This window comes from Panthera tigris, chromosome B4, assembly GCF_018350195.1.
Source record: "Panthera tigris isolate Pti1 chromosome B4, P.tigris_Pti1_mat1.1, whole genome shotgun sequence".
NCBI classification, from domain to species: domain Eukaryota; kingdom Metazoa; phylum Chordata; class Mammalia; order Carnivora; family Felidae; genus Panthera; species Panthera tigris.
The window spans coordinates 90613660-90640192 of NC_056666.1; the positions used below are offsets into that span (position 1 = coordinate 90613660).

Genomic DNA, 26533 nt, shown 5'->3' on the forward strand with positions numbered 1-26533 from the left:
CTAATTTCTAGTTAATAGGTTATTGACTGCAGAGAGGGTCTTGGTTCTCAAGAAAAGTGGGACAGATTATTATTGTCTATACAACTTTATGTATTAAATAAAAATAAAGCGTTAGTTCTATGAAAGAAAATCAGAGACACCTCCTTACTACTGCTCTCCTTCCCTGGGTTCTGCAAACAGTGTCTCTTACATATGCCTTGCTTAAACTCTGCCAGCAACTCAAATTCAGCTCTGGGTGCCATAGTGGGCTTTCTTCCATGAAGTCAACTGAGGCAACCATCACAGGCTGAGACGGAACATATGAGGCCTTGCCCTGTCCTGACCCAAAGACATCTAAATTATGTCTGGAAGAGAACTTCATGTCTTCTGCATAATATAACCCTCTACTGATAAGCCTGCAATTAAAGAGTAAGCATTCCTACACTACACCTGAAGCTCATTTTCAATGAAGCTATGAGTGTATGATACTTAGAAAATCCACAGGGCGCCTGGGTGGCTCAGTCGGTTGAGTGTCTGACTTAGGCTCAGGTCACGATCTCGCAGTTGACGAGTTCGAACCCCGTGTCGGGCTCTGTGCTGACAGCTCAGAGCCTGGAGCCTGCTTTGGGTTCTGTGTCTCCCTCTCTCTCTGCCCCTCCCCTGCTCATGCTCTGTCTCTCTCTGTCTCAAAAATAAATAAACATTAAAAAAAATAAAAAAATAAAAGAGAAAATCCATAGGGCACCTGGGTGGCTCAGTTGGTTACGCTTCCGACTACGGCTCAGGTCATGATTTTGCAGCCCATGAGTTTAAGCCCCACGTCGGGCTATGTGCTGACAGCTCAGAGCCTGGAACCTGCTTTGGATTCTGTGTCTTTCTCTCTCTGCCCCTACCTTGCTCACATGCGCACGCTCTCTCTCTCTATCTGAAAATAAATACACGTCGAAAAAAAATTTTTTTAAAGAAAATCCTTCTCCCATTTCCAAAGAAGTTGGAATGACAGACCAATTCATCGCAACTCCATGGGATGTGAGAGCCTCTAACTTTTGCAAGAAGATTTTGGCCATAAATGCATCATTAGGAAATTCATTGCTCCAGAGCGAATTTTCCCAATTTTACAGGATACCCTCCCAAAGATCGCATTTTGAGCACAGAATCTCTAATGCTCTGCCTTTAAGCTCTGGCTTCTCTCCCTGGCTGAGCCGACAGTACAGTGTCATCATTATGCTTGCATCAGGGTGCTCACGCGCAGCCGAATGGCTACTGAATGTGACCAAGGGGAGGGAAGAAAGCATGCTGACCTTGTGCAGCTCCACAGGAGTTGGGGACATGATCTCCTTTATTTCTTGTTTCATTTTCCTCAGGGTGACAGACTTCCTGCCCACGTCGGAGGGCAGGGTGTTGCTCCGCGTTGTTTGGCTATAATGCGGCCGCGAGCTGCTCCGTTCCTGGAAGCTGGCTTGTCGCCCCAGCTGACTGCGAGGTGTTGGGGCCTCATGATTCAAACTCATCGTGCTCCCCGACATGATCGTTGCCTGTGGCATTGACAATTTTCAGACACGATTAAGCCATGGACTAAGAAAAGGGTTCGGTTGCTCAACAGTAAGCACATCTCTCCTTCTGCCCAGTCAAGATACAGTCTCTTCGGGGCATAACCAAAGGCTGGAGAATGGACGTACTAATTGAACTATGAAAGTCTGGCAAAATGCTTTGCAAGTGCCATTTATAATGCACATCTCAAATCCAATTTAAGTACTTAAGCCATTGAGTTTATTTAATCAGATACCACCCCTGGCAGTTTTGAGGCAAATTGAAAGCGATAACATTTGCTTACTGTAAACTACATTTTAGCCATTAGCTTTCCACTGAGTGGGCTCTAAAGATGGGATTCGTGAAGCAGCTTCAATATATCTTACAGAAATGGACGAAGAACTTTTCAACGGGACCAGGTGGCGTCTATTTGCAATGCTGCCTGTAGCTCCACCTGGAGGTAACAATGGGCTGAAACAGGGCTATTGATACAAAGGCAAGGGCTTCTACCCAAAGCTGCCTGCCTACCATAGCATATGGTCTCTCCTTGGGCCATGTGACCTGCCCCAGAAATGTGTAGACCAGCGAGGTCTCCGCGTATTTAGCATGGGTCAACCTTTCTTAGAAACGGCCTTTGTGTGAGATGCTCAGAGAGTTTAAAGAGGGATCCTATATTGTGCTACCGGACTCAACCCTTTGCTCAAAAGCTGGGAAACTTAGATTGGATTTTACCGGTGAACAGGGAAGTCTGTTCAGTTTCAAATATGTTCATACACAAGGAAAGGCGAGATTAGATCCCAAATTGACTGAATCTTAGAAGTGAAACTACTTAAGCATTTGAAACCAATGTCCTGTTGAGAATGTTCATTTTTCATGGTTCGGAAATGCCAAAATTTCAAAATTGTGCCTGGAGCCAGCTCCGTCCTCCTTGATAGGATGGCTGGATGGTGGTAAACTAGCATTGGTGAACGTGCCCGAAGTCATGGGAAAAAGAGCAAGCCCCACGTGCCGTGTGCCGGCTACAATGCGACTGGTGGTTTACGTGAACGCTAATGCTAACAGTAACTGTACTTTGCTGAGTCCTTGTATTCCCCTATTTAAGCCTCACAACAACTTTGTGAAACAGACACTGTTATTACTCCTAATTTGTAGGTGCAGAAACTGAGGCACAAAGAGGCTGACTTACTCAAGGTCACGTAGGGCCCCATCACATAGATGGAGCCAACGGCACCGTCTAAAATGGGTGGTTAGAAGGGAACACTGCCGAGTGATAGAGCTTTCATTTGTTATCTCCCTAAGATTTTGTGACTCTAAGATTCACCTGGCGTTCGACTATACACGCACCACTAACATGGTCTTCGAATGGCAGCCCAGTATTGGAGCACATGTAGGTATATCTACAACTCTTGTAAAAAAACAACAACAACAAAAAAACACAAAAAACACAACCAGTTATCGATATCCAGACTGGATCAGTTATCTTACTGATAATTTTGAAAAAGAAAAAAAAAAAAACAACCTTACTGGCCATTGACCTTTAACATGTTAGCACATGTAACACCATATACATGTGTATGTAGAATGTCATTTAATATTTATGATAAGTTTCTGATAGGTATTACAGTCATCATACTTCCCCATTTCAGTTATGGAAAGGGATGCCCAGATAAATTGAGCAAGTTGCCCAAGAGTCTGGGATTATAGCCCTCACACTCTGACTCTAGAAACCTTATCCTTGACCACCAGGCTGTATTGCTTCCCAGTCAAGTATTAGGTTGAAGCATATAATATTGACTTTTTCGGAGATTAATATTGAAACAAATGTGGATTAACCATATTATTGCTTTATTTCAGTTAAATCCCTTTTTAAAATTGAAAGCTTTGTTGGTGTCATGGGACATCCTTTATTTTATGGCACTTAACCCACATACAACATTTTTTTGTCTACTGTTGATGACAGAACCCAGTGATTATTTTCTTGCTGTGCTGACCACCCCTCTATTGTTTTTACCTACTTAGACACATTATTTGCTTTGTTAACATCTATGTTTTATATTCATTTTTCAGGGGACCAGTAGGAAACACGTCGGAAGTAAAATACTTAATCACAATTCTGCTTGGCTGAACCTTAAGCCACTACGGAAGTTCCAAACTGATCTAAATGGAGTTCTGACGGAACCAAGTTTCCAAAGCACAGCTTGATTGCTTTGTTTAAAGTGGACTTCAGTTGAATTACTATGAAGGAATATAAAAATTAAAGTACAAATACAAAAACTAAAATAAAGTTTAAAAATTATTATTTTAGGTTATCTAGGATTTGTTTTCACTTCAAGAATATCTATTGCCTGTTTCCATTTTGCACAATTTATAACCTCCCAAGTTCTCAATGAGATAACTGAGATACATATAACTTAGAGGGGTATGTTCAAGAGTTTTCTATCTGATATCTAGTTAAAATTTTTTCATATATTATACTAAACAGAAAATAGTTAAGGCACTGTTAATTAATAACAATGGCAAAAATAATAACTTCTACTGAATAATCACCAAGTGTTATGTTCTGTGTTAAGTGCCATATAAGCATTAGTCATTATAATCCCCTTATTTTACAGAAGAATAAATATCTGGTAAAAGAGATTAAGTAACTTGTCCTAAGTCTTAGTCTGAAATTTTTTCTTCTGTTTTAACATTTTTCAGTGCTAAAGTTGAACATAAATTATTGCCAGCTAATGGGAAGAATGACTAGTATAATTTTCATTTCCATTTCAATTGTAATCATTTTTCATGTTAGCTAATCTTTTACATTTATTATGGTTATAATATGCTGTAACTTTTAATGCTGGATGTAAATTTCATACGCAGGGAACTAGCTCCCATAATATTTTTTGCACAGTAACATTTACAATCACACGATCAGAGTTCATTTAAACTAGTGAATGAACATTCTTTTTGATAAAAGTATAAAGAAGACTCTTTAGATTTGCCAATCATTCTTCCTCATTGAGGACTTTAACTTCCTTTTGGCTTACACACTCAACCCATTTCCTTTCTGCATTTATAATTTCAAGGGCCACACCTGCCTGAAGCTATGTTAGAAAAAGTTTATATTTATAGGCTTTTGCAACATAATTTCTTTTCTATTTATTTATTTATTTATTTATTTATTTATTTATTTATTTATTTTTTGCAACATAATTTCTTTTCTATTTGTTTATTTATTTATTTATTTATTTATTTTTTGCAGCATAATTTCTATGCTCATAGATGTTTGTTTTCATTAGATAAATCAATTTGCTAGCTAATGGGGACAATGACTGGAGTATTGAGTGAAATGAGTGAAAACCCAATTTCATTGTGCCACTTTTTACATCGTCCTTGTTTTACTTGCTGTCAAAGATGTTATTAGAAGAATAGTTGTTTCTTTAAAAGAGAAGTATCAGAATGCAAAGTGGAAAAGGCATATAGGCCAAGCGCGCTTTCAGAAGCGGGCGTATGTTCAAGAATTGTGAACTGAGCTCGGTATCCAGTTTGGACCCCTTCTGCTAATCATTCTACATCCAGGAAGTGGTAAAAGTTTAAATAAGCCAGCTGAGACTTAAGCGTTTTACTCTTTTTGAAAGGTGCCTAAAAAGGAATCGATGGCCAACGTCTTAATTTATTTAGGTTTTATAGTATTATCCACCTCCAGGCCCTTCAACTGTGCTCTGAAGTTTCAATTCATGCCAGGTAATACTCTATTTATAAATTCAAACTACCATTTTCCTTTATAATTCTCTTTGCAGATTCACAAACATTAGAGTCACATACAAATATCCACACATGCAACCGAGAAGCAAAACGATATAAAGATGAGTATTCGCTTTCGAACTGCAGTTTCACCCAGTTATGCCATTCACATTCCTTATGGTGACTTGGGGACCTCAGATGACATCAAAATAAAAATGAGCCTTTTGCCACTTTACGTTTTACAGCTCAGAAAATTTAAAAAGAACATAAAAGGAAACAGTCCAGGACCTCCTAGACCACAGTGTGAATATCGTCAGCAAAGTCATGGCTTTGATTAAAGAACTCACCGGGAGTGCAGCTATTGTGTTCCATCTCGCCACAACTCCTAGAATTCACACTAAGCTGATACGGAATCAGGATTTGCAATTAACAGCAAAGTACTGTGCAATATTTTGGCTGCTTTTTCACACAGACTGGCCATTTTCACCAGCTGCCTTTGTCATCTACTTCAAGGGCAAAATGAAATGAAATAAAATAAAATTTCCTCTTATGTTCCTCTTCACGATCAAATCAATTGCTATACCGGGTACAAATGAAAACATGCCAAAGAAACCTTTCTAAAGCAACTCAGAGAGTGAGATGCGCCACGGCTGGGGGGCTTAGCTCCCTCCCCAGCGATTCGGTGGCAAACAGGTACAGTCAGGGTTAGCAGGGAGCAATGGCAGAAGCCACAAGTCAGAAAGCTCGGGGTGGGGGTGGAAATGGGGAAATAAATACTTTCAACTGCACTGAATAAAATCAAATTGCTGTCCAGGAGGCAAGGGGGCAGGGAAGGCAGCTTCACAAGCAAAAATATAAACATAAAGGGTAGCTACCAAGAGAGTCATGTTTCTCAAAGACACACGCCTGTCGGCTTTCTCCTGTGGAAAGGGGTTAAAGCTTTTAAATGAACTGATGTGATAAATGCAAACTCAAAAGGACCAAAAAAAAAAAAAAAAAAAAAAAATGAATGTAGAAACAATACAAGTAGCAGGACCGAGGCTACCTCGAGTTCTCTCAGAATTCCCGACTGTCCACAGGTTTCCAAGTCCTCCAGCGCTTGGGACCAGAAGTTCTCCTCTTGTTCAGCCTCCGTACTGTCGGGAGCCCCTGTAAAACTGTCGTCAAAAAGCACAGTCTGGGTTGACAACTCGCCAAGGCGTAATTCGGAATCTCTCTCTTTCATCTCACGTGTAAAAAAAATGGAGATTCTTTTTGGGATCTGGCCTTCTTCCAACTGTAACCACCAAGTGAGGGTGCTCTAGGAAATGCAGAGTATCTCAGAGAATGGAGGGAGGGAAGGACCACGGTCCTATTAACTGAATTTTAGGGTGTTCGTGGCTCCTGCAGGGTGAATTGCATCAACATGGCACTGTGTGGGCCTATCTTTCAACTGATCTGTCTAGTGCAAGAGAAATCAAGCTTCCCTCTAAGAGAAACATGTTTTCCCACTTATAAATGTCAGTAGAGATCATTCACGTGCTATCGGTTTTTGTGAATTTCCTTAAAATACTTTGGTAAGGAACAAAATGCTAAAATACATCTCAATTCAAACTATGGGATCCTCGATGTACCTTTTTTTTTTTTAACATAAGCTGACATGAAGCAACCTTTTATTTATTTATTAGAGTTTTTTTTTTTAATATATGAAATTGTCAAATTGGTTTCCATACAACCCCCAGTGCTCATCCCAAAAGATGCCCTCTTCAACACCCATCACCCACCCTCCCCGCCCTCCCATCCCCCCATCAACCCTCAGTTTGTTCTCAGTTTTTGAAGAGTCTCTTATGCTTTGGTGAAGCAACCTTTTAAATGTAAGGACAGGAGACAAGTCAGAGAGTGAGGACAGGGTTTACAGATTTAGTTTTTCCCACATGCTATTGTTTTTATCAGGGGAAAATGAGCTCTTGTCCGGCCGTGGGGTGGTCCCGGGATCCAGCTAGGCAGGCACAGGTCTCTGAGCCCTGCCATGGGGCCGGCATGATGACAGTGGCTCCTTCCCACGCTAGCCGTTATGTGCCATCGGAAGTGGAGCGATTCGGATCTGGGCTAACGGCCACAAAGCAGCAGTTGACGAAAACCTTACCCACTGACTGTGGACCGGTCCCAGTCTTCATTACTCAGCCCCACGTCTGGGTAGGTCTGGCTTCGTGGCTTCGTGACTGGGGACAGGCTACCTCTCTGTTTCGGACCCCTCCACTCGTAAGTGTTGAAACTGTAGCCTGACGCCTGAAAGCCAGAGCCTGGAACAAAAACAAAGTGTCATCTTCTGTTTCTGAGAAAGATTCGGGAGGTCTGTTCGGGAACTTGCCTTTCTCTGCGGTTCCCGTTAGTTTGTTTAAGGCAGCTGACCTTAGGGGCGCCTGGGTGGCTCAGTCGGTTAAGCGTCCGACTTCGGCTCGGGTCATGATCTCACGGTCTGTGGGTTCGAGCCCCGCATCGGGCTCTGTGCTGACAGCTCAGAGCCTGGAGCCCGCTTCAGATTCTGTGTCTCCCTCTCTCTCTGACCCTCCCCCGTTCATGCTCTGTCTCTCTCTGTCTCAAAAATAAATAAACATTAAAAAAAAAAAATTTTAAAAAGGCAGCTGACCTTAACTGAATTCGGGATTCTGAAGGCCATCAAGATAATCCCCAGGTCTTATATTTGAAACACATTCACACGTTATGTCAACTGATTCCAACAGCCCTGAGGTAAGACCATCAGATCTAAGCAGGCGGGCCCACGGTGCTGGACCTGTTTTTATGAGGGCTCCTGCCCTGTTCTGTCTGGGCAGGAAATCGACTGGATCAGGGGGAGGTGCCCACCAGACCTGTATCCAACCCTCTCTAGAGCAAGTTCTAGAAAGTGAGGCGTCTACATTTCCTGCCCAGGCAAACCTGTGATCACTTCCAGGGTGTGTGAGAGCTTCTTATCCAAGTCTGTCCTTTTGCGGTTGAAATTTGCCACCAGATGGGGGTTCCAGGCCCAAGGGACGGCTGAGAGGCTGCTGGTTGCCGAGTGTGGGCGGAGTTGGCTAGGTGGGGCCAGGACCCACTCATGTCAGGGATGACTTGGTCCGATGAGAAATGACTTGTTAAATGACCTCATTCATTCTCCAGAACCGTCTTTGAACGTAGGTACTTTTACTGTGTGCACTTTACATCTGAGGGTACTAAGGGCTTAGAACAGTGGCTCAAGTACCTAGGGGTATCTGAGAACTCTCCTGGGGGTTCCAGTCATAACCTTAGAAGAATCAGTTCCGCATTTATTTATTTTTTTAAAGTTTATTTATTTTGAGAGAGAGACAGAGAGAGAGAGAGAGAGAGAAAGAGACAGAGAATCTAAAGTGGGCTCTATGCTGACAGCAGCGGGCCTGAATGCAGGGCTCGAACTCACAAAACATTAAGCACGTCTTCCCCACACTGACCCTACTGAAAAGGACCAGAGATCTGAGATCTGTTGATTCTCCCTTCTCACATCCACCGTCACAGTTGGTCTTCTGCCACTTTACCAATGAAAGACACATGTCTTATCCATCTCAAACCTTTCCAGGAGATTGGCCCTGGGCTGCAAAAACCCCCAGTCATTAAATCAAGGGATACTTTGGGAAAGCCTCGCTCCTGAGAGAAGGTCTCTCGGGAATAGTGCCTTATTTCAACCAGGCACGGACTCCTGGCAAGGCTTTCCCCCCTCTCTCATTCACCTGTCTCTCTGCGTCTCAGAGTTAGAATTCAAAACAGTTGTCGGTTGGGAGGTGGGCACATTATTGTTTTATTTGAATTGCAAAATGAAGACTGACTTCGCTTCTGACAGGGAGTTAAGTCTGATTAGCTTGATAGGCGAGGCAGTGAGGAACGGCTTTGGCCGTTGGGTTATACAATGGACCTCTTCCATAAATTTGAGCCAAATCCATGGCTCCAGAGTTTGACAAAACTATATTTAAGGCATGCTAACGGCAAACTGGAAGTTGTGGTCTTTGCAAGTATTTAAATTTGGGGAGAAAAACATTAGATGACAACTTTAAATTGTGATGGGGTATGCGGTTTTTCAAAATTCTTTCGGGAGGTTTAAAGAGGAGAGCAAGGGCTTGTTGGCAGCTCAGACTTTCAAGCTTGTGCTGTGATCATGATGCACGGCTTCACCCACCATTTCAGGTTGTGTGTGCTATGTGTGTGCATGCGTGTGTCTCTGTAGGTGTTTACATGTATATACTGGGTTGCAATGTAATACGTATTTCTGACTGCATTTAAAAACAGTTACTACAGTAAACAGGCTGAGGCCCCCATTTTCACATACAATGAAATGATGGGATCACATGACTGTCTGCATGCCATCCCTGCTCGTCTTAACTCACTGTCCCTCAACCTGCTGGAGCCTATAATGCCATCCTTACGAGGAGAGAGCAGGGGGAGCAGGATGTCCCAAAGGATAACGCTCTGGTCAAAAGGATTTGATCTCAAGAACGCAGGGGGGACGCCCACGGCTGCAAGAACCTTCTATGAACCTAATGCTTGGTATCCTAAAGCAGAAGGTGCAGAAGGAGTCCACGGTGCAGAGCAAATATTTACAGTTCAATATCTCATTTTCTTCTTGGGTAACTACAGAAATGTGGCTAGCCGTTTGGGAAGAAATTTTGTGTGACGGATGCACTGCCTTCTGTCAAAAGTGGTGAATTAAGGGAACACGCATGAATCTCTTCTTGAAGGGCAGTGACTCTGTGCACCACTGCATTTCTCCTGGATCCCCGTGACAGGCTATCCATTTTCTCCTTCCCAACGAGATAAGCCAACTCCCTAAACATGTGAAGTCTCACTTTTTGTGATACAAAAAAATAGGGGGAGCCTGCACCTCCCTGGCCTTAATTAGCTGTAAACCTGTTAACAGCCAAATCCCAAGCCGGCTTCATGCTGTCAGTGCAGAGGCCTGACGTAGGGCTTGATCCCACGAACCGTGAGCTCATGACTCGAGCCGACCGACATCAAGAGTTGCACGCTTAACCGACTGAGCCACCCAGACGCCCCAAATTCCAGCAGGTTTTAAACTGGACAGATTAACTTTCTGATTTTCCTTCCAAATGTTGTCTGTAAGTAGTTCTTGGTGACTTGGGCCAGACGCAGGCAGGCCTTGAGCAGAGGTGCAGCATTGTTCCTTACTGGGGAAATGCCTCTTTTGAGAAGCATGTCTGTCTACACCAAGGATGCCTCGTCTTAATAAGCAGCATTAAAAGATTATTGCATTACAACAAAGCAGGGCAGGAAAAGGGGATAAAATTCAAGTATCTTTGGATTAGGCATAGACTCAAAAGAACTGGGTCTGGACCACACTGTGCTGGCACAGGGACTCAGAAAGAAATCTAGGTTCAAATCCCAGCTTCGCCACTTCCTTGCTCTGTAACCTTGGCGAACTCGTCTCAGGGTAAAATAGGGATAATGATATGCATGTGTCTCACCAGGTTAATAAGAGGGTTGAGAATAATACACACAGACTCTCAAACATAATGAGGGTTTAATACGTACAGATGCCCATTACTTTTACTATGTGCTAAGCCATTCAACTTCTCAAGATCTCTGAAACAGGGGGAGCAGGAAAGGAGGAAAGCTTCAGCACCACTAAGTGAACATTTGGTGCTTCTTAAGTGTTCAGTAACATGTGAGGAGCTGAAATGCAAAGATTAGAGTACTAGGTTCCTATCCTCAAACACTGCACACTTTCACATTGTCTGGAACAGAGAGGAGGAGAAACAGGCATAGAAAGGGACATTTCCAACTGCATCTGAGGAGTGCTGTCCTTTTAGTCTGAACACACTGATGTGCAAGAACCAAGACCTGCTTGGGGGTCAGAATGTGGGTCACGAAAGGTGCAAAGGGAAGGTGCCCTCTAAGCTTAGAGCTAGAGGGTGAGGTGGCATTTCCTTGGGCAAGACGGTGCAGGCCTCACAGGAGAGGCTGGTAAACGTGCAGTCGTGGTGAGCCCTGTCCTCATGTTCCATCAGCGGGGTTCTGAAGGAGGGAACAGTGTTCCAGAAACACTCTGGTCCCTCTTACCATCTGGGCTTATGCCTCCCCACAGGAAGAGCAAGGAGTTACCTAACTGTAGAGTTCCAGAAGAAAACGGGGGGTTGTTGAGACCCTCGGTCTCTTCTTGGCTCCCTCTGGACTCATTCTCTCCCACTGCTGCTGTGCTGTAAGGCAAGCACAACTGGGTCCCACTGTTGGGGCTCAATGAGCTCCCAAGGGACAGCAAGGCCAAGACTGTGCAGTGAGCTGACTGTGGCAGGCTACCAGCTGCCTATCCAAACATGCATTCTTCTCTTTATCCTTTTACCAGAATACCAGTTTTGGGGGTGGGCATATTAGTGCTCAGGATAAGACTGTATTTCCTAGGTCTCCCTTGATGTTAAGTGTGGACTACGGAAACTATGTAAAATGTTCTGGCCAATGACAGGTAAATAGAACTTCCAGAAAGGCTCTTTACAACACTCTCCTGCTGCCTGGAATGTAGATGGAATAGCTGGCACCCTGGTAACCACCTTGGATCATGTGGTAAACCCAAAGACGGAAGCCAAGGGCTAAGCACAATAGAGAAGAAATATTTAAGAGTGTGGTTCCTTGACAACACTGTAGAATTATACACCAGCTCTGAAATGCCTACTTAAAAAAAAAAAAAGATTTAAGCCACTGTAACATTAGGGTATTCAGTTCTATTTAGCTAAACCAAATCCAACAGTTTGCTTTGCTGGTCTGACTTCCCCCTCATTTATGTCACAACATCTAGATTTGGGTTAGGGGTAGGGATATAACAATATTAAAAAAATTTTTTTTTATGTTTATTCATTTTTGAGAGAGACATACAGAGCACGAGCAGGCGAGAGGCAAAGAGAGAGGGAGACACAGAATTCGAAGCAGGCTCCAGGCTCTGAGTTGTCAGCACACAGCCCAATGCAGGGCTGGAACTCAGGAGCTGAGTTGTGAGATCATGACCTAAGCCAAAGTCAGATGCTCAACCGACTGAGCCACCCAGGCACCTGGGAAATAACAATCTTGATTCTCTGGCTGCATGTTCAACTCAGCTTTTCTAGCAAAACAAAACAAAATGCCTCCTCTCCAAAAAACCAAAAATAGCTAATTTTTAATCCATAGCTGACTCCATTTCTACTTTTTTTTTTTTTTTTTTTTTTTTTTAGAGAGCAAGCCAGTGAGCATGCAAGCAGGGGAGGGGCAGGGAGAGAGAGACAGAAGATCCAAACGGGGCTCTGCACTGACAACAGTTGAGTCCAATGAGGGACTCGAACTCATGAGCTGTGAGATCATGACCTGAGCTGAGACTGAGCCACCCAAGTGCCCCCATTTCTACTTCTCCACTGATTTAGGATGGATCAAGGCAGGGATTGATTAACGGATCAAAATACCTAGTGCTATAAAGTACTAAAAGAGCAAAGCTCGCTCGGAGAATAGTGAGAAAGGAGTTCAGGATGTATAGAGTTAAAGGTCCTGCAGGGAAAAGTCAGGAGATAGGTTGATGAGGCAGTTGTACCTACATTACAAAGAGCTCTGTGCTTTAAGCTAAGGACCTGCGAGGTTACCCTATAACAACAGAAAACCACCAAGAGGGCTTTTGTTATTTTGTTTTTAAGGGAGGGGCAAGGTTAGATTTAGGTGTTTTTGTTTGTTTGTTTGTTTCTTAAGGATCATTGATGGTGATATACTCAAAGTAAGGAGCCGGTGAAGAGGTAAATAGTTCAGGCATGATGAAGGTTTTATAAGAAAAGGCAATGAATGGAGAGACGGGAGACATGCGAAGCCGGGAGGAAGTAGAAGATGCTGGTCCACGACACCGCGGGGCTACCTGCCTCCTCCAGGCTCTACTACAGCGGGAGAAAAATAACTCACTTGCTTAAACGCCGTCCTTTGTGTTTTCTCTCATATGTACGTGAACTCGATCCCTAACGAATGCAGGTGGAGGATGGGAGCATAATTGAACATAGGGAATATCTGACGGAAATTAAGCTTAAATAAAGACAGGCTGGTTGCCATAGTCGAGAAGTTAGCAGCCCTGAGGAATATCCCTTTACAAGGGGAGTCAGACTTAAACGCCACAGGAGGAACGGAATCAGCGAGGCGGCCCAGGTGTAAGAAAAATCAACGGCCAGAAATACAATTAGACTTTGTTTTTATTGAATGATGGTGTGAGCACCTAAAATTAACAAGCAGGTATGATATTGGAAACTAGATTTTAAATTCAAAATTGATAAATCCATGGAAAGACAGATGTAATTTTTAAGAAATGCATTTCCTAAGTCATTACTCTTTTTATTTAGAATTGGAAACCTTTCTTTCTTTTTTCCTCTCTCTCCCTTCCTCCTTCCTTCTTTCCTTCCTTCCCATCTACGTTTCAGTATCTGGTCTTATCCTTGATAACATAACGCGAGGTATGTTATGGACTGACTTGTATTTGCACCTAAATTCGTATGTTGATGCCCTCGCCATCAATGGGATTGCATTTAAAGATCTGTAAAGAGGTAATTCGGGTTAAGTGAAGTCAAAAGGTGAGGCCATAGTTTACTCTGATTGGAGTCCTTGTAAGAGACTATTTAGACACACACACACACACACACACACACACACACACACACACACACGAGATACCAAGGATGAGCTCACACATAAGAAAGGCCATGTGAAGACGCGGTGAGAAGACAACCATTTGCAAGCCGAGGAAAGAGACGGGGAGAAACCAAACGTGGCACCTTGATCTCGCATTTCTAGCCTCCTGAACACTGGAAAATGAATTTCTATTGTTTAAGCTCCCCAGTCGGTGGTATTTTGTTATAGCAGCCCAGGCAAACTGATACAAGGCATAAAATCCAGTCTAGGGGCACCTGGATGGCTCAGTCAGGTAAGCATCTGGCTCTTGGTTTTGGCTCTTGCAGTCCGTGGGTTCGAGTCCCACGTCAGGTTCTGCGCTGACAGTGCGAGGCCTGCTTGGGAATCTCCCTCTCTCCTTCTCTCTCTGCCCCTCCTCTGCTTGTGTGCACACACACTCTCTCTCTCTCTCTCTCTCTCAAAATAAATAAACGTGAAAAAAATTCAGTCTAGATTCCTTTCACTGAGAGTAATGTTTAGTTTTATTCCTTAGCGTAATGGAAAATAGGTCTGTACAAATGTTGGCAATCTTGGTATAATGATTTTTATTTTTAAGGTAACTACACTTCAGATACCTGTAAAATTCTGATACTCCAATATTGTACTATTTGGTTTTCAGTACCACAATACTGTGCAGATTAATATGTTACATTTATAGTTCTTAATTCACACTGAGTATTAATTTTAAAAAGCGAACTCAACAATGTTGGTGCGTATTCATAAAATTTGAAATCAGAGAATGGTTTTGAAATGCAGTCTTCCACTGTGCAATTTTGGGGCTGTAGCTCCTGCCATTACTTTCATTTTTGGAAGCCAATTTTAGTATAGTCAAGTGAGCCAGATAATTCCCTGCCAAAATTTGTTTCGTAAAAATCGAGTTTTGTTAAGAATGAGAAAATCAAATCATACATTTGTGTAACTACTTGTAATTGTTCTAGCCAAGAAACATTCAAGGTGTTTAGATGGGAATGTGGTCTTAAAATGGCAGAGCAAAATAGTTCTCTACCTTTTCCAGAAATCATCTCAAGACAAAAAGGGTTGGCAAACAACATAAACTTCATCTTCAGCAAAACTAGAATCTCAAACCATAAATACACGAAAAAAGCTACCAAATTCCCTGAGTCAAACAGGGAGTGAGAAGCGGTAAGGAGCCATGAGGAGACACCTATGGCCAGCGATTTCAGAGAGGGCCCACGCTTCCAAAGCAGGGGCCATGGCATAAAGCAAAACAACAGTCCTTTGTTTGGAAGACTAGAATGGATTGCACATGCTGGTGGCAGGAAGTGCCCTGGACCCAGTCTGGCACCAGGGCAAGCCAGGGAGGCGGGCTGAAGGACCACACCTACAGATAGGCCACCACCTGCAGGAAGCAATCTATCAGGCGAGCAGGAAGGAATTCCGCACTGCTGGCAGCCTACGGTTGCCATCTCTGTGGGCTGGGGAAGAAGGCACTCATCACAGGTCACTGTGAATGGGGGGGTCATTTTTCCTAGCCTGGAGCACAACTTGGGCTCTTCTTTGAAAGAGACCCTCTTTCAAACTTCCAACTTAGAAAGAAGTCATCTCATCCACAGATGAGCAATAATTAAAAAGGAACTGTCATAAGATGTATACCAAGTTAATATTAAAAAAAAAACAAACAAACAAGGGGGAAAAGAAACAGAAAAGCAAAGCAATAGCAGATGAAGGATACTCATGAGTACAAGGCTGCCATGGAGCAAACGATACGTATGACCAAATACATCATCACGATATTTAAAAGATGCACACTGAAACCACCACCTCTATAAAGCAAGAGGTCAAAGCACAGATAGAAGAACTCAAGGAAAATTGGGCAAGGCCACATGATAGAAGGAGATAAAACATGAGCTTGTAGAGGTCAGAAGAGATATAGAAGAGAAAAAGAAAAGCCCGCCCAATGGGGAGAATACTGCTCAGTCTTCTGCCCTGGCTACTCTCTTTATGTACTATGTTGTGTTCCCTAACTATATTAAAGGGAGCTTGGGCTCTCTGACTGTACCTGTTGGCGTCTCTCTCTTTTTTTAAGTTTTTATTTAAATTCCATTTAGTTAACCTACAGTGTACTCGTAGTTTCACGTGTATGACATAGTGATTCAACACTTTCATAATGTTGATGTCTCTTTTCAGTCATCAATATCTTTATGAAAAGTAGAAGGAAGCATGGAAATAAACGAATCAGGTACCCAATTCTAGTCATAAACAGAAAACCTAAGAAGAATGGAGTAAAGTTAATCAAACTCAAAGCAAATATGTATTTTAAAAAATAAGAACAGAACTAATAAATAAATGCAAGAGTCAGTTCTTCAGAAAACTACTAAATAAAAATAAATCATTACCAGCATCCTCATGGGAAAAAAGAATAAAAACACAAATATACCAAATATGGGACAATATTGGGGAAATAATTATAGAAACCAAGAAAATAAAAAGAATCAAACAAGAAATTCCTTAATTGTACACAAATACATTTAAAAACCTGTGTGACACAGATTTTTTTTTTTCCTGAGAAAATACAAATGATACAAATGACCTCAAAATGGATCCACCAATCCCACATCTGGGTATATATCCAGAAGGAAATATAGTAGGTATCTTGAAGAGATAGAATATAATAACAGCATTATCCACAATAGTCAAGATACAGAAACAACCTAAGTGTCCACTGACAGATGAATGAACAAAGAAATGTAATGTATATACACAACAGAAAATTATTCACCCATAAAAATGAAGGAAATCCTATTTGGAATAATATGGATGAATCTGGAGTATATTATGCTAAATAAAATAAGTGGGCGAGAAAACAAATACTACCAGCTCACTTATATGTAAAGCCTAAATTAAAAAAAAAAAAACAACAAAACGTCAAACTCATAGAAACAGATAGTAGAATGTGCTTGCCAGGGGCCGGGGAGTGGGAGAAATGGAGACATGATAAGTTCTGGAGATTTACAGAGTTTGAATAACTTTACACCATTTACAGTATGGTGACTACAGTGAAAAATATTGTATACTTGAAATATGCTAAGAAGTAGACCTTAAGCATTCTCACCACACACACACACACACACACACAAATGGTAACAACGTAAGATGATGGATGTGTCAATCAACTTGATGGTAATCATTTCACAATATGTTTGTACATCAAAATCATCACATTGTATACTTTAAATATATACAATTTTATTTGTCAATTATATCTCAATAAAGCTGAAAAAGATGAACTCAAAAGAAAGAAATATCTAAAGATTAGGGTAAGATAAGACAGAAACAAAGTTATCTGAGTTGAGAGTCAAGAATTACAGACAACAAAAGAGCTACGCCATCCAGGAGAATGAGAGTCCAGGTACAAGCAATTTGTCAGTCCATCCTTTGCTAAATCCAAGGAAAGGGTTTTTCGAGTTAGAGGCATAAATAAGACAAGGGGGCCAAAGCATAAGATTTCGATAAGGCAGGAGGGTATGAACATAAGGGTCAAGAGAATGGGAAATAGAAGAAGCTGACCCAGAGGCAGACTAGAAAAAGTCTGCATCCTAGAGTTGCACAATAGAATTGAGAGTCATCCCATTGTAAGACTTCTCTAAAAAAATTTTTTTTAATGTTTATTTTTGAGAGAGAGAGAGAGAGAGAGAGAGAGAGAGAAAGTGCAAGCAGGGAAAGGGCAGAGAGAGAGGGAGACACAGAATCCGAAGCAGGCTCCAGGCTCTGAGCTGTCAGCACAGAGCCCGACGCGGGGCTCAAACTCACAGACTGTGAGATCATGACCTGAGCCGAAGCTGGACATTTAACCAACTAAGCCACCCAGGCGCCCCAAGACTTCTTTAAACACACTCCTTTCCCCACAGCTTTGATGACTCCATCCTACTTCTTTCTGTGTTAACTAATTAATACTTTGCACTGTAGGAGCTTGTTAATTGGCCCTTCAAGTGCATTACCCCTTCCATGAGTAGGGACCCCAACTCTCTGGCCCATCATGTGTATCCATGTATGCTGGCCTTTTAGTGTGCCAGCCATTACATATTTGTTGAATGAATGACAGGGACAAGTTTGACACTTTGGAGAAGAAGCAGAGAACAGTAAGGAATGTGGCTGCAGAGACATTGGCCCCAAGGAGGAAGATGTACATCATGGAGGTGTGACATCTTATTGGGAATGGGACAGCTATTGTGGACTGCAGGGTACAGTCAGAATGTGCAAGGTCTTCCCGGGATATGGTAGAAGGTCTGCTGAGAGGCTGGAGGAGTACGTTGAAGATCATCTGTATCTCACAACACAGTATTTACCAGGGAAAAGGAAGTATGGTTCTATGCCTTACTTTGAAAAAAAGTCAACTGTATAAGCACAATCTGGAGAGACTGGGTTTAACCTAATAGCACAAGGAAAAGGAAAAAAAAACATACTTTGAGATCTTGGCAAACAATCAGCTCAAAATGAGTGACAGACAGGATCTGACCACCAAAATTCTTATGCTGAGGTAAGATAGGCTGTGTTCACAGGCTCTAAAATTTTCAGTGATGAAGGGTGACAGGCTTGAGTTGCTCTGGACTGTCAGGCTGTTGTATAACCTTCCTTTCTGAGAGATAGGCTTCAAGAAGTATAAAGTTAAACTTGAACATACTCAGAAGAGAGGCTCTCAGGATGATCAAAACACTCAAAAGTAAGTTTTATGCGAGGAACAGTTAAGGACCTGGGGCGATTTTGCTTGGAGAAGGAAACACTCCAAAGAGGCACGATAGCCGACTTTGAGTATCTGAAGGGCTGTTGAGTAGAAGACACTTCAGTCTAGTTCTGAATGACCTGGAGGGCACAACTGAGACCGACAGGCAGGGGCCACGGGCAGACACATTTCAGCTCCGTACGGGTGAGAACTTCGGGCCATCAGAGCTCCCGGCGAGGATGTGGTAGAGCTGCCTCCTAAATTCTCCCCTCACGCTGAGGAACTTCATGTTCCTTATGAGAATTGAGATTAGAGTTTCACAAATATAAGGTGTTACTATGTTTTCATCATCTCTCTAACCTCATAAAGGTTTCTAACTTACTAATGTCAAATTTAATATTATTATGATCACAATTCTCCATCTAGGAATTCACATTTCCAAAAGCTTCATGAATAATAAGTGGTTCTTCATTTTTTATTACTTTGGGAAAGGCCCTATATTTAGTATGCTAATCACAGTCCTCATCCTATGGTATAAAGGGGCAGGGTACCTAAGTTCTTTCTCTTTTAATTTTTTTTAAGTTTTAAAATTTGTTTATTCATTTTAAGTAATCTCTACACCCAAAGTGGGGCTCGAACTCACGACCCCAAGATCAAGAGTCGCTCGGTCTGCTGACTGAGCCAGCCAGGTGACCCTGAGAGTAGCTAAGTTCTTACACGTTACCTTATGGGTGGACATCATTAAAATCAAGAACATCCTTACAAACAATCTGTGTAACACGAAAGTCTCCACATTAACAAACAATAAAGAAGCAAGCACATTAATAAATAAACCTCAGAGTCTACGCTGAGAGAATTTGACTTCTGTCCTTTATCTGAGACCTCTGGTGACTCATCAACTCACAGGCAATGAGAAGAGCAGTTATTTGATGGGATAGCTAAGTCGTCACAAGCAATTATGACGTGGAAAAATGAATTGGCAGATAAATAAAACCTCCGATTCTATTTTGGGTCTTCAGAATATTTTCTCCACCGAACTCCAGTATCCTCTCTGACAAGTAACGACTTGAGAACTTTTGAAATATCATTCCTTTTCCTTGTCCTTTACTCTTCATGGGACTTGAGGGGAGAAAACTAGCAGAACCAGGAAGAGAGCAAACTGGATACAGTCTCCTAAAAAGTAGCTAAATAAGTTACAAACCAACTCCCACACCCAAGTGAGCGTGGGACTCCAGACTCTTGGTTTATGTGTTTTATTCTCTGACTGAGTTAAATCAGAGCAGAAAAGGGATGTGAAGGCTGGAATTTATACAAGGCAAAAAAGAGAAGGTGAAGTTTTAGCTTTAGTTTTTGTTTGGAATAGATACACCAAACATTTATTTACTTCCCTGTCCGTTGACATTTTTGTTTCACTAATATTTACACATTGTAAACAGTGCCTAAAACAATGTCTTTGTATCTCGGACTCTGGTAAAATTATTTCCTTAGGACAGAGTCCCAGAAATGAAATTGCAAGGTCTAAGAGATTAGGAGCATTTGTGAGGCCTTCTGCCATGGTCTTTTAAGTGTATCTGTTGTATCTTGCTTTCAAACCAACTCCTCTGTGTGGCCAGTGTCCCACCTACAGCTTTCAGCACATGTGAAGATGGCCAGGACACCCCAGTCCCCACTGGTGGCCAGTCTGTCCACCTTTAGGTAGTTGAGCCGATGTGGCTTAACCTGCAATTCAAATATTCTCTAGGCACCACAGGGGCAATCTGGAACATCCTTTCCTCGAGGGGCATTTTCACCAGAGATCCAGATGGGGGCAGTCACGTCTCAATCCCATGTGGGAGAAATACAAAGAAGTTTTGACACATTTCTCTTTTGATGCTATGTATCATTCGAAGGAAAGAGTCGAAGGGAAGAGACAAGAAGCTTTTAGTTTATTGTCCGCATTCAGCCTAACACTTTTTGTACGTTCACATTGTCAGTGAGGTTTAACTTTTAACGGAGGTTACCCTTCTTCACATGAGGATGATGCTTGTGGAGAAAAATCTGCTCTCTACTTTCATATATCGTGGTTACAGCTCTCTAATAGTGAGTGTTTGGGAAACCCGGATAAGTTTCTATTAAAAGTCAGGAGGAGGCAGGAGTAAATGGGGTCACAAGTCACTGACTCATCTCTTGAAGCACACACCTTCAGCGCTCCCAATCCGTCTTTGTGGAAAGCCTGCTTAAAAGGTAAGAATGGGGCCTGTCTTCAGTGAACCGCTTTATTGTATGGGTTGCTTCATATTAATCTACGTATGAAGGGCAAGCTCTGGATTGAACAGTTAGACATCAGTAGATCTAGTGAGGGCCTCGCAAGTGTTTGATAAATGCTCGTGACTTACGGGTGTTAAGGAGAAAATGCAAGGCCGCCATATTCAGTGTGTTCAATCTGGTTATGCTGAAGTAGAGGCAAGTAAAATAAATGAAGGTGTTTCTTTTCAGAAAGCAGAGGGTGGATCTTGGAGGCACACGGGCTCCAACAGCCAGTCCTCTGCTCCCTGAGGCTAGGACATACCTTGATTCCCATAGCCGCTCTCTATTCCAGAGCCATCCCACGAGTCTACTGCGCTGTCCACACTGGGCACGGTGGAGGGGTACGTGTCAGTGAGCTTGCCTGGCTTCTGTGCCAGAGAGGGGTCCTCCTCCACATCTCCCAGGTCACTCAGGTGGCTACCGATGGGGAATTTCTTGGGACTTGATGCTGCCTGGGCTTTAAAGACAGAGAAGGAGTTCGAAGTCTAAGCATCCATTTAAATAAAAAGATACTGACATACTCCCTCAGGGGAGTCATTTCCTTAGAAACACACACACGCAGGGAAAGAAATGCACTGAAAACCCTTCACTGTGGCTCTCGACCCACTCACCATCTGTCTGTTTCTTAATCTTCAAGGTGACGGTCTCTCCTGCCATCTGTAGCAAATGGATGGCCTCACTCAGAGGCTTCCCTTTCAGGCTGCTGCTGTTGATGGCCAGGATTCGGTCTCCTATGTGGATTGCGCCGGTTCTGAAACACCACATGGTAATAGGAAAGGTAGAAATAATCCCTGTGTGCAGCTGAATATCAATTCCCCACCATACTTTATATATTCATAGTAATAAAGATTTGGCAAGGGTCTCTAGAAGCCACTTCTAGCTTTCTCCTGGGCAATGGTACAAGATAACTGCATCTGCTGGGAATCACTTTTTAGTTTCAAATAAAATCAGAAAAACTGTTTTAATTAGCATTTCGAATGGACTTGTGTGCTTTTTACATTCCAAAAAAACGCTGGGTCATTTGGTAACCTCTTAAAGATCCCGAGGAAAGAAACAATGTTGGACAATAAACGCAGCGATGTTTAGTATGGGGCATTCCTTCTTGTGACAGATTTGAAAGGCTGAACACAATCACTCCTGCAGCTCACGGGAAGTGAGGCTCAGAGAGGTGGGGACCTACACCAGACCCTGGTGTGTCGGGGTCCCTCTGTTGGTAATTCCAAGGATAGAAAAGGCTCCATTCAGGAATCAATTAATGTTACATTGTAATCCAACTTCCCAGTTGTGTGGCCCGGGTACCTTCATTTAAGCTCTCTGGGTGTCAGTTTCCTCACGTCTCAGGGGGCATAATGGGGATAATCGTCTCTCAGGGGAGCCCTGAGGATTAAACGGGGAATCTCATGTAAAGGGCTCAGCCTGCTGCTTGAAAGATGGATAAAGAAAATTTATTGATCGATGAACTAATAAACCTTTGGCCTTTTCTCTTCTCTTTCCGTCCTCACCCAATTCTGAGCAGGCAGGTTGGAATTCATAATTCTGATGTTCACCATATCCATCTTTGGAAGCACTGGGTGGGGAAGGAGTAGGGTCATAAGCTTTCAAGCTCAGGGATGGTATAAACACTCAGATCTCTCCAAGCGCTAGCCTCCTATTGTACTGGCCCACTGTAAGCACGCTGAGGGAAGGAAGCGGCCCAGCTCACAGGCTGCTTGAGGCTGAGCGTTCTGACCACAGCTTGCTTCCGGGGCACTGGGCAGCAGCAACTGGGGTAATAGAGGTGACATGCCGTCACACAGGTTATGAGAGCACGCTTAACGAGTCTACCGATGCATCTACTCTCAAGCAAATTTTTTCTTAGGGGGGAAAAAAAAAGATCACTTAATTCATTCATAAAGGATCTCCAGTTTATGAAAGATCTGTGTTGTAAACCATAGAACACTTGACCGGTAGGTGGCTGAATCAGATCAATATTAATCTTTTCTTGTTGTCTCCCTAACAGAGATATGTGGGACTGTCTCTCTAGCAGGGGAAGCTAGGAAAAGAGAATATCTGAAGAATACCACAGCGTCGGCATCTCTGTTAATATCGGACTGTGACATTCCTACAGGGTGAACCTTTCTGAGCTATCTCAGTGCCCACATCTCCCAGATGAAGATGTTGGGGGAGCTGACTTCCAAGGTGCCTGGAAGCTCCAAAATTCAACCATTATTCGTGTCGGCATGAATGACGTGTGTGCTTCCCTGAGCAAGCCTACCAGAGGAAAGATCTGGTTATGGGGTTTGGAAGAGGCACCATATCACGTCTCAGAAAGAAAAGCAGTTTAGCGGGGCTTGGGTGTGTGTGTGCATCATTGCCAACACAGCAGATGGACCTTCTAAGTTACAAGACGTTATGAAGATGGGTCAGGGTCACTACACTTTGTTTCCCCAAATCTTTGAAGACAAAGCCTGGGTCATCCTCTCTGGAAAACACAGCGGCCAAACCCAGTACCTGTCAGGTAACAGAGCCTCAGTAAATGTTTGTGGAATTGAACTGGACAAGCCTTTTTAACCTCCCTGAACTTCAGTCTCCTCTCAAAATGGACACAATATAAACCCACCTCCAGTCGACTGTGGTCAAGTGTATACATTTCCAGAGAGTAATATCAAGGCTAAGCCCATGGTATCTGTTACTGCCCGTAAGATGCCCCTCAAAGTCAAGTCGGAGCTCTGCCTGAGAGTTCTCAAGCTCTAAAATCAATTCTTTGTGCGGATCTGAAAAAGTCAACAGCTAACCAAGCAGGAGAGGGGAGCATATTTCTATGCGGCTTGTGAGGACAGCAACCCATCTCAGACACAGGTAATTGTAGCATTTTCTTGAAATTTTACCTTTCAGCTAATCCCCCTTTAGTGAGGCTTGAAATGATTATAGGATCAAACGGCTCTTCAGTTCCTGAAATTGTGATGCCAAGGGGCCCCCCATAGCGCTTAAGCTCCACAGTGTAAATAATTGCTCCGGAACTTTCTTGCTCATCTGCAATAAACGCCAAGGAGTCATAATTGGTTTCTTTGGAAAAAGCGAAGTAAGAAGACACATATATTCATGCACGAAATAAGAAACTCGAAACGTCATCATGAAAACATTACGTCTCAGGAAATCATTATCTGGGGAAGTAGAATCTCCTTAGGATATATCACATTCTAATACAGGGATGTGGTTACCTTAGTGTCCGGGAAGGGGTTCACTGCCTAATGACCTATGTTTGAAATCAGTGAGTGAGCCACCGAGCTGGCACCGCAGGCCCTTTGGACGGTGTCCATACCTAGTACAGGGGCTTGCCCAGCACTTGTGTGCCACAAATACCTGAGGCATGAGCGCATGGCTGAGGAGGAACTGAAGCAGGAGAGAGAGAGTCATGCAGTGACAGAGACCCGGCCAGGCCACTCCTGTTTCCAGGCCTTTCCAAGCAAGCTAACTTCCAGTATGAGAAGATTTTACTCAGGGTTGGAGCAAACGTTAGCATATACATGGCTAAGTGGGGCTCGGCCGAGGTGGCTTAGAAATCTAAAATCCCTTACACGTCATTCCACTGATTGTATCTTAAAACGTCAATCCTACGGATAAATTCACAGGTATTAAAGTCGTGGTTTGAATGGTTCTCTCTCCTCTGTTCTAGAGATTAAGAGCCATGCAGGGGCGCCTGGGTGGCTCAGTCGGTTATACGTCCGACTTTGGCTCAGGTCATGATCTCGCAGTCCGTGAGTTCTAGCCCTGCGTCGGGCTCTGGGCTGATGGCTCAGAGCCTGGAGCCTGCTTCCGATTCTGTGTCTCCCTCTCTCCCTGCCCCTCCCCATTCATGCTCTGTCTCTCTCTGTCTCAAAAATAAATAAAAACGTTAAAAAAAAAAATTTAAAAAAATTAAAAAAAAAAAAGAGCCATGCAAATCACGTTTCGGTAGCATATACCAGGCTGCCACGGTCATGAACTAACTTTCACTATTTAACATTGGTATGAAGGAAATCCTCTGTTAATGCGGTCTTCCCACAGCACTGGCCTGCAAGATGTCACGGGACACCTTTAACATTGTTGGGGGTTTTCAGTATGTCAGGGTTACAAATATGCAGTCTCAGATTTCAAAGTGTTTTTCTTTGCTCGTGACATGCTTCAAGTCCTTGGGCATTTCTCATTCTATTCCTTGTGCCCCGGAGCTGCGAATGGCTAAGGAGCTGTTTCATTTCTGTACCCAAGGATACAGTGAAATGGTCCCGGAGCCACTTTAACACAGTCAGTTTTACAGTCAGACTGTATCCTAGTTAAGCATTACCACAGTCACATTTCTGCAAGGAGCAGCTGTTCGTTTATGACATGAAACCCCAAAATAAGGAGGAAAAGAAGAGCCTGAATTAACGATTCAATTATCTGTGTGTACAGTGAACAGTTCCAACGAGCATAAAATGAAAGGTCTGTAGAGTAGCGTAGAAGTGATATGTTCTCTCCTGCCAGCGTTTACTTCATTCTTGCCATAGACTGGGACTTCTGGAATGTACCCGTCCCCTCCACTTCCTCGGTACTCTACTCCTAATAAGCTCCATGCACAGAGAATTCAAGACCGTCCACCACACACGCAACGCTTAAATCAACCTCTTACGATATAAAAATACCCAATATTACACTCAAATCTGTATTGGCAGACAAGAAGCCTCCACATCCAGTGTCAAGAGCTTTAGTTTGACGGCTCACAAACCACTTACAGGCTTCTCCCCAAGTGGCCAACAAGGTGGTGATCACGTGCTAGGGAGCTGCTGAAGGCAGCAGGAGGATACAGTACCGTGTGGAGGCAGAGGTCAAAAGTCTAAATTTTCGACACTATGATAACGTCATCATCCTTCAGAGCTGGCTTTGACATAAAGGAATAGGGTATTATTGGATAGATTACATGTACTTCATAGACTGTGCTACCAACTATATTCGGGATAGAATTCTGGGTGAGTCATTTGATTAGTAGACCTTGGCATTATTAAATATTAGTCACCCCGGGGCACTCACTCTACTGGTCATTCAGTGCGGGTGTTTATGCCAGTGGAAAGACCCTGACCCTTATTGTTCCGCCTTATAGGGCAAGCAGGAACACCGCTTTGTCAATGGACACCAAATAGTCTGGACTTGGCCACCGGTGCTTGATGGGAGTTGTGGGAAGTGACAGCTGTCCAGCAGCGAAACCCAGCAACCTGTGGGAAGTTTCAGTTAAAACTTCAGTCCAGATGAAAATAACCACTGGTCTATAGGAAGCTGGGCTTGGGTGCAGTCCCACTAGCTGGGAAAGGGTGGAAAAACTGGTTCTATTTCACTTCTTCTTTAGGCGATCCAGAGTGAGTGCCCTGGGTGGTTTTTGTTGTTGTTGTTGTTGTTTTTGTGTTTTTGTTTTTTTGTTTTTTGTTTTTGACAGTTTTGCAACTTGCATCACAAAGATGACAAAATAACACCAGAATAGAGTGAATGGGTTTAGGACAGGCCACTTTATGTAGGGACATTTTTAAAGTAGGCAGCTGAGGCCTCACAATAACAAGCTGTCAATTCTTAAGGCACTCGAGTTTAAATTGTGACGGGGATGCCAATTAAAAAAATGGCAGTATTTTAGTGAGGAAGGACACATTCCTGTTATCTGTCACGTTGGGATGGAAACAGGAAGAA

At 43.0% G+C, this 26533-nt stretch overlaps 1 protein-coding gene across 11 annotated transcripts in view; it reads right to left on the bottom strand.

Moving 5' to 3' along the window:
• The window catches only part of GRIP1 (glutamate receptor interacting protein 1), a 682693-nt gene that overhangs the window by 19714 nt on the left and 636446 nt on the right, over positions 1-26533 (bottom strand). For 8 of the 11 annotated variants that reach the window (XM_042992703.1, XM_042992699.1, XM_042992700.1 and 5 more), the window contains 6 exons: positions 23731-23875; positions 21475-21614; positions 21126-21320; positions 7361-7517; positions 6281-6392; positions 1281-1514 (listed from right to left, as the gene is read on the bottom strand). In XM_042992703.1, the coding sequence (XP_042848637.1) occupies positions 1281-1514; positions 6281-6392; positions 7361-7517; positions 21126-21320; positions 21475-21614; positions 23731-23875 (983 nt within the window). Of the gene's footprint in view, positions 1-1280; positions 1515-6280; positions 6393-7360; positions 7518-20492; positions 20793-21125; positions 21321-21474; positions 21615-23730; positions 23876-26533 lie in introns of those variants that run through there. The other 3 variants (XM_042992701.1, XM_042992705.1, XM_042992704.1) reach the window with 3 other exon arrangements.